At 36.7% G+C, this 12,702-nt stretch overlaps 1 protein-coding gene across 1 annotated transcript; it reads right to left on the bottom strand.

Annotated features, from left to right (window-relative positions):
• Positions 1 to 1,683: 1,683 nt before the first annotated feature.
• LOC117912690 (pentatricopeptide repeat-containing protein At4g33170) lies at positions 1,684 to 12,434 on the bottom strand. The gene is given in 8 exon segments (XM_034827373.1): positions 1,684 to 2,292; positions 2,295 to 4,830; positions 6,726 to 7,014; positions 7,550 to 7,674; positions 8,500 to 8,570; positions 8,671 to 9,121; positions 10,195 to 11,072; positions 12,077 to 12,434. Coding segments are annotated over 7 exon segments (4,827 nt in total). The 5' UTR covers positions 10,975 to 11,072; positions 12,077 to 12,434; the 3' UTR covers positions 1,684 to 1,717.
• Between the last annotated feature and the right edge of the window lie 268 nt (positions 12,435 to 12,702).

The raw sequence follows: 12,702 nt of genomic DNA, 5'->3' as shown, positions 1-12,702 counted from the left end.
TTAAGAGGAAGATTCTCAAGTGTGGGCTATCACTTGAGTGGTTGTTCAATAGTGGAGTATCTCTTGAGAAGTGTAAAGGGTGCTTAGAGCCAAAAGTTCAAGAAGGTGGATTGGAACAATAATCCAATTGTATTACTTGAAGGATTGGTTTGGAAACCTTGAATTAGTGGAACCTCAAGTTTGGGATTGAAGCTAGAGGATAGTGGATATAGGTCGGGTTGCGCCGAACCACTATAAAATCTTGTGTTTTCATTCTCTTTTCCCTACTCTTTTAATTTATATGCAATTGTCTTTATATTGTTTATTATATATTTGCATATAATTGTCTTTTACATTCACATAGTTTAAATTTGTAAAAAGAGACCATCACCTTATTCACCCCCCCCCCCCTCTAGGGTGATTACCATAGGTTGGATTAACCTAATTTTTCTAACAATAACTAAACTAAATATGTTGATAATAAGTTCACTTTAATTATATTGGTTGATATCCGTAAATTATTTTTAAATTAATAGAAAAAATTTTAAAACAAACACTACCTAATAGTTTATTTGATCACATTTTGAAATAATAATAATAATAATTGGTGTTAAAAACATTTTTTAAGAACAAATATTTATTTGAAAACTCAAATATGACCAAAAAATAAATAAATAAAGAAAATCTATTGGCTCTCCATAAAATTACAACCCACTTATGTGTAATACAAAAATTATAAAAGTGTTCATTGATTATTATTCAAAATATTATATAAAAAATAATTGAAAACATTTAACATATTTACTAAAGACAATACATTTCAATACAAATTCTCAAAAAAATAATTTTTTATAAAAAAATAATTTTTTATAAAAAAATTGTCATAAGCTTGTCAAATGAATGTTTTCAATCTTAAAGAACCAAAAATTGTTTTCAAGAATAGTTTTTAGACTGGGCTTAAACTATTCTCTATTAAGTAAATTGGTGGTTGTATTTGTGGAGCCAAACGGATACATTTTTAATAATCAACTCTAATATCATTTATAAGAACGAAACTCTCTCATTTATAGATATTGCCTGGAATGCACCAAGGTTCTCATGGATTTTAAATGCGTCTAAAAAATTAAAAGGAGTTCACCCTCTCTCCAGCCATGAGATCTCACAACATGCATTCAGATTCAACTAAGGCTTTCAATATCATACAAAAAAGTTCATAATGTTGTGATATAAAATCTCAAGCAAAATCAACTTAGATGACACCACATCAATAATATAAAGAGCTAGAAAGTGATTATTTTTTTAATTTAATCTATCATAAAGTAGAAATAATCCAAATTATAGGACTTTAACAATGTACATTTCCAAAATTTCTTTGTCATTAGTTAAATTATATGGATTTTACAAGACGATTGAAGGGAAAAAAAAAAACTAAAAAGTGATGAGCTCTTACAACCCCGTTTGTTATCCCTATTTTTAATCTTAGCTAAAAGCTAAAGTTAAAGTCAAAGTTACAATTTTAAAAGGACAATATTGACATTATAAAAATTTTATTAAACATGAAAAACCTCTTGCATAAGCCAAAATAGAGGTTTTATAAAAATCACATTTGCTTGACTTAAGCTCTTTTTTAAAATCATAAGCTTAAACAAAATTTAGTCAGATAAGTATAAAAGCTTTTATCGAGCTTATAAAAGAGCTTTTAACTTCTTAAAAATCGAACCAAACAAGCCTACATACATTACCAATAATCCCCACAAGAGCATGCTCCATCTCTAAAATGGTGGAAGCGATTTGCATCTCTCAACACAATTTCTCTTTCAAAAACTTTCGATATGTACTTGATTGCATTATGGCAATCCCCACAAACTCTAAGGTTTTTAATCACTCGGATTGTGGTTGATGCAGGAGTGCTTATAAGTCCATAAGCTATCGCAAGCTTTTCACTATGGTAATAGAGAGACCGCTCTTTCTCCTCATCTTCTACATCAAGCAGCACGAATTCCGTATCAGGAACATATCCATCTTCTCTGATTGTTTTCATCATTTCCTCTACTTTGTCATAGATTATATCAGCTTGGGGGTGTGATCTATCATCCACCACAAACAAATGCAGCATGTTCTTCACATCAATCCAACTAAACCCGGGATCCTTCTTTACATTCTTCCTCTTCATCATTTTTCTAGCATCAGTTACATCATCCCATCGGTTGGCAGCAGCATAGATATTAGACAAAAGAACATAAGCTGCAGAGTCGAATGGTTCCAAAGCAAAGAGCCGTGCAGCCACACGCTTTCCAGTTTCTACATCCCCTGGATCCTACAAGCACCAAGAAGGGCTCTATTCATTGAAGCAGAAGCTTTGAAGGGCATCGTTTCAATCACTTTATCTGCCTCTTGGACGAGCCCTGCACGCCCTAAGGCATCAACTAGACACGAATAATGCTCAATCTCAGGCTCAATACCGTAATCATTGAGCATTGAATGAAAATACTCATAGGCTTCAGAAGTTAAGCCAGCATGGCTACAGGCTGAAAGGATTCCAATAAAGGAGACTCTATCAGGTTCAATTCCATGAGATTTCATACTCTTGAAAAGGTTAATGGCTTCTTCAGCATTCCCATGTTGAGCTAAACCCACTAACATGGCATTCCATAGTGCGATGTTCCTCACATTCATTTTCTTAAATAACCGATAAGCATCTTCTATGTTGCCACACTTCGCATACATGTCAACAAGTGAAGTCCTGACAAAAGCGTCTGAAACACAATCCAACTTGATCACATTTGCATGCAGTTGTCTTCCTTGTTCCAATGCTGTTACACAAGAGCTGGCTTTGATGAGGGTAGCAAATGTGTATTCATCAGGCATGACCCCGGATTGCCTCATCTGATGGTATATCCTAAGAGCCTGGTCCTCATTCCCATTATCCACGCATCCTGAAATCATGGATGTCCATGCAACATCATCAGGTGCAGATATATAATTGAATACGATGCCTGCATTCACCATGTCTCCACATTTGATATACATATCTAGAATTCCACTATTGACATGTAAATCTGAATCAAACCCTGCTTTTATTGTGTGAGCGTGTATTTGCTTTCCTTGATCTAACAACACTAAGCAACCACAGGCTTTAGCTGCAGTTGCCAATGTGATCTGATCTGACTTCTCTCCACTTTTGTGGATTAGACTAAACAGCTCCAATGCTTTGTTACCGTCATTGCTTATTATGTACCCAAACATCATTGCATTCCAACATGCCAGATCCAAATCATCTTTATTTTGAAAAAGGAGCTCTGCTTCCTCCATTTTTCCACTCTTGGAATAAACATCAATAAGTGCCGTGGCTACAAAACTGTCAGCAATGTTACCAGTTTTTAGAGCATGAACATGAATTTGTCTACTAATATTCAAGCCATCTATAAGTGAGGAGCAAGCCCTCAAAACGCTAGCCAATGTAAAGTGATCCGGTTTTAGGCCCTCATGTAATAGATCTATAAATAGGTTCACTGATTCCTCCTCTAAACTACTCTGAGCACAGCTTGATATCATTGAGTTCCATGAAATTAAATCCAAATGTTTCATGTCATTGAACACTTCTCTTGCAAAATAAACACAACCCATCTTTGAATACATGTTGATAAGACTATTTGCAACAGAGACGTCTGAATCCAAACCTGATTTCACTGCAATGCCATGGACTTGTTTCCCCAATTCTAAATCATCTGTACCTGCAACTGCAGCCAAAACCACAAGTAATGTCACAGCATCGTAATCTATATTTAATCCATTCATATTCACAAAGCATTCAATTGCACCCCAATTATCACCCGCCCAGAGACACTCAGACAATTTCTTATTCCAACAAAACACATCCGGATTATCATCAGACAAAGATAATTTAGCAGCATAAGCTTGAACCTGGTCCGCATGCCACTTGCCTTCATCCCAATTCACTTCAGAAACCCCATTAAGAATTAATTGCACGCTGAACTCATCAGGCCGCAACCCACTCCGATGGAACTCTGAGAAGAGTTGAAATGCCTCCTTCTCAAGACCCAATTGCACATATCCCTTAAGCATCATATTCCACAACACCACGTCCCTTTCCCGCATCCCATCAAACAAAAGCCTAGCATCCCTCATCCTCCCACACTTGGAATAAATATTCACAAGTGCCCCAGAAACAAAAACATCCCATTCCAACCCAATCTTAATCGCATACCCATGAACCCCCTCGGCAGCCCACAAACACCCAGAATTCAAACACAGCTTCAACACAGGAGCCAAGGTCATCCTAGTAGTCGAACCCAACGACGCCCGTAAAAGCCGAAAAAGATGAAGCCCCTCTTGAGCATTACCGTCATTGGAGTCAACAGACGCAGCATAGGCACCGAGAATCGCGTTCCAAGTGACAAGGTCTCGGTCGGGAGTTGTGTCGAACACCTGGCGAGCGGAGGAGAGGGACCCACATTTGGAGTACATAGTCAGGAGGTTGTTGGTCAGAAAATGGTCGCCGGCGGTGCCGGAAACAACAATGCGGGCGTGGGTGCATTTCCCCAGAAGTAAGTTGTGGGTTGAGATGGCGGTTCGGAGGAGAGAGAACCATTGTGAGGAGGATGAGTGTGAAGACGACGAGAAGGGGCTGAAGAGAGAGGTGAAATGGAGGTAAAGGAAGGTGGGGAGGGTGTTGGAGAATGGGGAGATTGTGGTTTTATGGAAGTGCCTTTGTACATTGCGCATTGCATTGCTTTGATTTCCCTTCAAACCAAAGATTCCGTGTGTCTTGAGAACTTTACAAACAGCTAGAATGCATTCATCATCATCCCAACGCTTGGCTTTTGAACATCAAATTGATTTATAAGCATAAAAATAGTTTTCAAATGAATAACTTCTCAAAACATTCTAAAAACGCCTTAAACTTGCTATTAAAAATTATCTTATTAATAACAAATTTAAAAAATTTGTTACATTTATTGAAATTCTTCAATAGAGAATTGATTGATTAAGACAGTCAGTCATCATTCTTACCAACATATGTGAGTTCTTCAAGGTTGATAAAAAATGCTAAGGAAAAAAAAAATAATGAAAATGATTTTCTATTAATTATAGGGACAATTATCTTTTGCTAAGGCAAAAAATTAATATTTAGTCAATAAAAATTGTATAATTGATGAAGATGATATAAAATATGAAGAGACCAATATACCCTTCAAAATTATTTTATACCATAATGTTTTTAATTTATTAATTTTAGAAAACTAATTTTTTAAAAAAATTATAAGAATAAATCATTTAAAATAAATAAATTTGACATATTTTTAGTTATTTTTTATATATACAATTTTAAATATATATATTTTTGGAGATGTTTGATTTTTAAATAATAATAATTTATTTTTACTTTTTTTGAAAAATGATGTATTTTTTTCCAAATCACTAAATTATATTAAATTTTATTGAGATTTGCAATAGAAATCAAATTAAAATTAATATTTTTCTACTCTTTTTTTTCATAGTCAATAAAAAGGATAAAAAGTTGATATCCTTCTTCTTAATTTTCACATTTTCTCTAGGTCTTTGACTTAAATAGTAAATTTATATGAACCAAAACTTAATTTTTGGACCTAATTAGGTTCAAAACACAATTATAATTATGAAAAATACAAAATAATTTATTTATTATAAATTTATTTTTTTATTTACTATTAAAAATGTTATCTCATTGTTTCCTGAGCCTTCTGTGAGCTCTTAAAAGGTCAAATCTTTGATGAAGGTGGAGGGTTTGATGAGACAGCGGATTGAATGAAATAGAGGAAATTTTCAATGATGCTCGCATGCTGCAGATATCTTATCATCATTCACCATCAATCACATTTTTGAATGTGATGGTAAGTAAGACACCACTTTTCAAAAATTCAGCACTGCTCCTCACCAGCATTTTTTTCATGTGCGCTTTTTCTTAGAAGTAAAGTCCAATTTTGCATTGACCAAATGGGACTGATATTCCCAACCTCAACGTATTCCCTTTCATGAATGTCATTATCTCTTTTCCAATGTGCCTTGTTCTAAACCATCAAAACCTCCCTACCCCTTTTCTGTGGGCTTGCCCAAAACCATCTTCCAACAACTCCTCATATTCAGATGCCTGAATAAGGTATCTTCATCTCTTCCCTATGCTGATTGACAGTCTATACCAACAACCAAGGATGAAACCTGGAGGTTTTTTCTTCAGAAAGTAAGAACCTGGGGGAGTGAATATTCTATGAGCAAGTAGATAGTCATGGCTGGTGAAATTGAACTATCATGTAAATCAATTCTATCAGTTACATCTGAGGGGGGGGAGGAAAAGGAATGTAACAAAGAAATAAAGATTAAGGTACAAAACAACAGAAAAAAAGAGGGTGCAAAAGTTGATGGGCTCCTGACGGCTACCAAAATGTGATGCCGCTGTCAAACAAGTTAAACCTTACTGATACATTTCTGCTTCCTTCTTTCCCTTTTCTCTTTTCCTTTTTGACTTCTCCATTTCCTTACTTTGATTTTTTTTCTTTTTTTCTCATTTTTTTTCCCTTTTTTGTTTTTTGGTTGGGGTGGGAGATGGGGGGATGGGGGGACTCCTCTTCTCTTCCAATTCTTCCATGTACAGATACAAGAATGAGTGATGAACTGATGATGGATGGGGTTTGCTGTGTCAAAAAACTACTATACCTCACTGTCATGTCCCTGGCTCAATATATCACAACTCGAAGCAGCCCTGCCTGCGGCTCGGTGTAGTCAAGACCCTCCTCCTCAAGCAGGTAGCGTTGTACAGCAACTGGAAGTCTTGCAGGGGTTCGAGAGCCCCTGGTGTGATGGCCCGTTCCAACACATATATAAACTTGCAGACGCTGATCTGCTGACCTCGCTGTGCTCCTCAATACATTCAGCTCATGCTTCAGCACATGAATGGCTTCACTGACATGCAGCCCATGCAGATCTATCATCCTCTCTCCTCGTGCGTTTCCCTGTAGCTCTGGGCTAACTGGGTTCCTGTAAAACAGTTTGCAAATGAAGTATAGAGCATAGAAACCAAATAAAGAAGGTTATAGGGGTGGGTAAATATGAAATTGAGAAAGCTCCTCTTGCCATCACAGCTATAACCATCCTGGGTTTTTTTCTTTTTTCTTTTAAAAGAAAGGGGGAAAATGGAAACAAAACAACAATCTCATTCAGTGAATGAAAAAAGGTACACTGAAGGATGAATTATACTCCAGAAACATATTAAGCGGAGAAAGAGCATAGTTTAGATGAGAGAACAAACAAATGCTAATGAAATGGGTCCTCTCATCCCCTTCAAAAGACAAACAGGAATTTTAGGTGGGGAGGATGGTTCAGAAACTAGAGAAGTCAGTCAAGGTTATGTAAAGTTTTCAAAGGAGGTTACACAGATAATGAGCCCTAACAAGTATCCTACTAGTCCCCTCCTAAAAAAGATGGATATTTTTAGTAAAATCCAATCCAAATATTATATACAAATTAGTCTGTCATCACTAAAACCAAACAAGATCTGTAAGAGTTAACAAACCTCTGACGATAGATAGCTTCTTGAGCTTTTCCATGAGCTGCCTTCATATGAATGCTGTGCAGCTTCCCTTTAAGGCTCAGTTCCTTAGCTAGTGCCTTATTGCCAATAAGGTAAGCCTGTTGAGCCTGTTTATACATATAAACATGGGCAACACTAAGATAAGCAGCATAGTCAATAACTTCAATTTATTGTTATGATACATGGTAAAAATAGTGATCAAGAATGTACTGAATTGGCATAATAAGATCAGCAGTAAAGAAAAATTTTCCATATTACAGCTCAACAATGGAGGTCTGCTGCAGTAGCAGAATATCACAATAGTAAAAGAGAAAATAATAATAATAAAGAACAAAAGCTACAACAAACCCATCAACACCTCTTGCTCAGATACAAGCTCAGCAGCTTGTTTTAAGCTCAATAGATATGATAGGAGGAGTATGCCAGCCACATACAACTGCACTTTGTTCCTAGGCTGTACATGTTCATGTTTAGTCTAATCGGTCCATAGGTTGATTGAAAAATCCACACAGATATCCAGGAATATAATCCTAGCCTACCGATTAGAGCATAAGTCATTCCTTGTTAAACCACGAACCTTAAGCAAAAAATAATAACAATGAACCAGATTTAGAGAGTTATGGCTTAGAGAGTAATAACAACACCTTAAGAAACTCAAAGTTGGGGGCCGATTAAGGTTCTGTTTTATTATTGACAAGGATGAGGGAGGGGGTAGGAAAATGCTCATCAAGGATGTGTTTCCATTTCCCTACTCTCAAATCTTTGTCAGGGACTCAAAAAGAGGGAAGACATCAACAAAAGTGAAAATATCAGTTTTAAGCTATGTTCAATCTTTTGGCCACAGTCACAACACATGACATTCTACAAATGATGTCCTGATGTATTTATACCTAAGAACAAAATTTAGAACACAAGAAAATTTTAAGATATACCTGTTCAAAATATGCATTACGTAGGCGTGCATGGTCACGAGCTTCTTCCCGCAGCTCAGAATACATATTTGCTGTTATCTCAACAGTGTTAAATCACATAAACATGCTGAAAGAACTTTTTAATTGTTTAAGTTTTATAAATAAAAGAAATTTTGAACTTAGAAATATTACCCACTGCTTCTCCAGTTTCAACCCAAGCAGGAGCAACTCGAGCTGAACCACGATTTTGTAACCTATCACCATAAGTGCCTCTCCCATGTCCACTATTGTAAGAACTAGCCAAAACATGTGAACTTCTGCTTGAGCCAACATTGACATCAGCAGTGCCATTTCTATCAAACTTCCATATGCCAGAATCCTGGGTTGCCAATTTCCGGACAGCTGAAGCAAAATCTGTAGCACCTCTTGATGGGATGGAAGAGTTGGATTTGAACATAAGCAGATTGTCCTTGTCAGAAGATCGATATGGATTGACTCCTTGTTGTATATCATCACCAGCATATTTTGGTAAACCATTCTGACCATCCGGAACTGGAAGTGAAGGAAAATCCAGTCCACTAAGATTTGGAGCTGACAAGGTCTTTGAGTTCATGTTCTGACTGAAACCACCATCGACTTGAAGCTACAGGTACAAACAGAATACACTGAAATGGTCAAAATACAAACAACAACAAAAGTTTTCTCGAAGATAAAGCTAGTAAGATCTGCAGAAAGTCATGAAAACTAGCTATAAATTCTTCTTGCTTCAACAAATGTGAGAAACAACTCAACTCTCCAAAACTAAGTGCCATTGTGCCCCTATCAAAACCAGGAAACATACAGCTGAAATGGATCAAACCTCAAAAATTGAAAATCCAATAATCAAAGCAAATGCAATACAGCAGAAAAGAGATGCCCCATACAGAATAACCACCCCCCATGCCTGGCCACAACAAAGCAGCTAGCTCAAATCCTGCTCATATTTCAATAGAAACAGATTTCATTATGTCAGTTTTCCCAGCTCATTCTGACCTGGGTCACCTGTCAAAGAAACTTAGTGTTACACACAAGACTATCATTGCATTGAGTCACCTCAATCTTTCAAGGGCAGCCAGTTCTTCCCTGCCAAAAGAAGGCACAAGAGGGAATGCTCTCCAAAGTTAGCATCCAACCCATTAGAATAATTCATTTTATCTTATGCAAATTCTATATGTGCAGAAAAATCACTTCCTCTAGTTGAACCCTGACTTCATATAAAATAAAAATAAATAAAAAGGAAAAACAAAAATCTGATGGAACAACCAAATTAAAAGCAGAATGTAGATTTTTTTTTTTAATTAAATGATGGTCACAAATACTTCACAATTCAAGTATTTCATTCAAAATGTTCTTATCTTTTATTTCAAGAATTGTGTATGGTTTGACTGGAATAAGTGCATTGAGCATTGAAACATTTTCTAACTCTTTAATTAAAAATTTTAGCAACCAATCAAATAATTGCAGATTTAAACCAAAGCTGCAGCTGAAAAGTGATTATTTGTTGAACTTCACAATGCCTGCAACTAAGATCAATATCACAACATGATGGGTGAATGCAAGTAAACTATATGGAGAAGCTGAGTAAGCATCTCCATCTGCAAAAACGCAAAGAGCCAGCGTTACATTTCATCAAGCCTCTCAACTTGACTTAAGGTGATTGGGATGAATCAAGCATACCTCAAGCTGAGTAAGCATCTCAATAGTCATGTTCAAGTCGCATTCATTAGCGAAGTACACCTCTGTAAGGCTCTCAGCAGCAAAACCAGGAAATTGCAAAGCCAAAAACTCTAAAGGGTTCATGTCAGTTTCATCCACTATTGCATGTTCATTCAACATATCATTTACGAATCCATGTCTAGAATTTCCATTGTATGGAGTTCCCTCTCTACCATTGCTAAGAAGCTGATCACTGTGCACAATTTGCTTATCCCAGGGCTTATTTGGCAAATGCAGAAAAGTGGCTGAAGAAGGATCTTCCCCATAGGGTGAAGCAGAATATCTCATCTTGTCAGTGAAGCTGTTCCCGTTAACATGATGTGGCGATAACTCCTGCTGCTCATTCAATATATAGCCACTTCCAGCAGAGAACCTCGAGGTTTCAGTGCTATCATGCAAGGATAAACCAGCCAAAGAGAGACCCCCCAGTGCCTGAGATTCATCTTCTCCCATGACCTTAAAGTCGGGAGTAATATCATCAGGGAGCTGACAACGCCAGTATTGGTGGGCCTCTTCATCAGAATTATTAGAAATAGAGGATTCTGATCGATCTAGCTTTGCTTTACCAAGTGTCCCAGAAGGAGTGAACCTTGCTGATGCATCTCCAGTGCTGGTGCTTCCAGATGATGACCTGAGGGCGAATGGAACAAATTCTGCTGCATTTGGATTCAAAGTTGTAACCTTAGCAGTCGAATCCAGCTTTATGTTGTCAATAGGGTTCCCTTTCTTCGACAAGCTCATTCTTTATTAAAATGGGGAATAAAAAAACAAACCACAAACGCACAATAAGACTTCAGAAGGAAAGAATAACGGAACGCCCAATAAGCCTTACCCAAATCCTGCAAAACAAAACAAATCTGCTTCTAGTCAATTAAGCAGGAAACAAATCCCATTCACGACAAACAAAGGCACGCGCCTATTAATGAATTAACCAAAAAATAACTTGCACCGCCCACGTACTACGTGAGGGGGAGCAAATGGCACAAAAACACGCAGTTCAGACCTTGCCACAGCAGAACTAACTAAACTTTATGCCAGAGAATATATAGATAGATACCTATGACTATCTAAATTCTAACAGAACACATCACAAACACTTCAAATTTGATATTTCATCTTTTAAAGAAATCAAATTGATTCTACTCATAATAAGAAAATTAAAATTGAAAAGTCACAAAAATAGAGTCAATAAAACAGGTCGAGAAACCCGGATTAATGTAACAACAAACACAGCATGATTTATTGACTACCACAATGTTATCTGGTTATTCATTTTCTACAGAGAACGCCCAGATCAGTTCCAAGTAGGCAATAATTTTACATTTCTTTCCATAAAACCAAACATGTGAACAAAAGCACAGGGCTTTATTCAATAGTGTGAGTCACAGAACTAAAAAGTTCACTACATCACATACAAAACACAAATAAAAGCCCAAACAAACAGTTGGGGAAAGAGTCAAAGTACCAAATTCAACACAAGAATGCTCAAAACCCTAGAATTCACCAGGCCCATAGTTCCATGAATTTCCGACAACAAAATCACACAAGAAAAAAAGACCCTTATATAGAAAGAAAAAAAAGATGGAATTAAGCCCTAACTATACACAATCAATAACCCACAAAATCGAAGAGAATCAAGCTGAACTTAACAACAAACAATCAAAGCCACAAAACCCATAAAAAAAGAAAGGAAACACGACCCAAAAACCACAGCCCCAGAAACAGATTCTGAGAGATCTTCCATCTCAGCCAATAAAAACCAAAATTAAACAAAACCCACCAGAAACACAACCCAGAAAGGGTAAAAACACGTGGAAAAAAGAAGATCTGGCCATGCTTATACCTTTCCTAAGCTCAACGATGAAGGAGACCGGATGGAACGGATCCATAAGCAGAGATAGAGATTTGCAGATAGAAAAACAAGAGAAAGGAAGTGTCAAATAGAGATGGGTCTAGCTCTCTCCTCCTCCTTATGCTTCTTCTGGTCTTCTCTGTGGCTCTCTCTCCCCCTCTGGTGTTGATTGATTGTGGGTTTGCTTGGAAAGTCTGTCTCTTGTTTGTCTGAGGCTATGGGCACTAGGGGTAAACCATCACCACCACCACATAAATATAAAGGAGAAGAAACCCAACCCTTCGCCACTCGATTTGACGACTCTCTCTTCTCTCTCTACCCTCGTCTACCTCTCTATCTCTCTCTTGACTTCCTCTCTCTATGGGTGTATATATTTATTTATCTATTTCTCATTTGTTTATTGGCCAATTCTTCTTCATCTATGTAATGAGTAGTTGGGGATCTGGGAAATGTAGATAAGCACCACCCTGCTTTTCTATATTACAAATTCTATACTATCCCTTTTCCTTTTTTTTCTTTTCCTTTCCTTTCTTTTCCTTTCTTTTCTTTCTCTTTTTCTTGAACTTGTTTTTTTTTTTTTTTCTCCTAATTTTTTTCCACCACTGTTGATATCTTAA

Source organism: Vitis riparia, chromosome 4, assembly GCF_004353265.1.
Source record: "Vitis riparia cultivar Riparia Gloire de Montpellier isolate 1030 chromosome 4, EGFV_Vit.rip_1.0, whole genome shotgun sequence".
In the NCBI taxonomy this organism is placed as follows: domain Eukaryota; kingdom Viridiplantae; phylum Streptophyta; class Magnoliopsida; order Vitales; family Vitaceae; genus Vitis; species Vitis riparia.
Note: the sequence above shows the minus strand (reverse complement) of the source record. Positions and strands in the feature narration are given on the sequence as shown.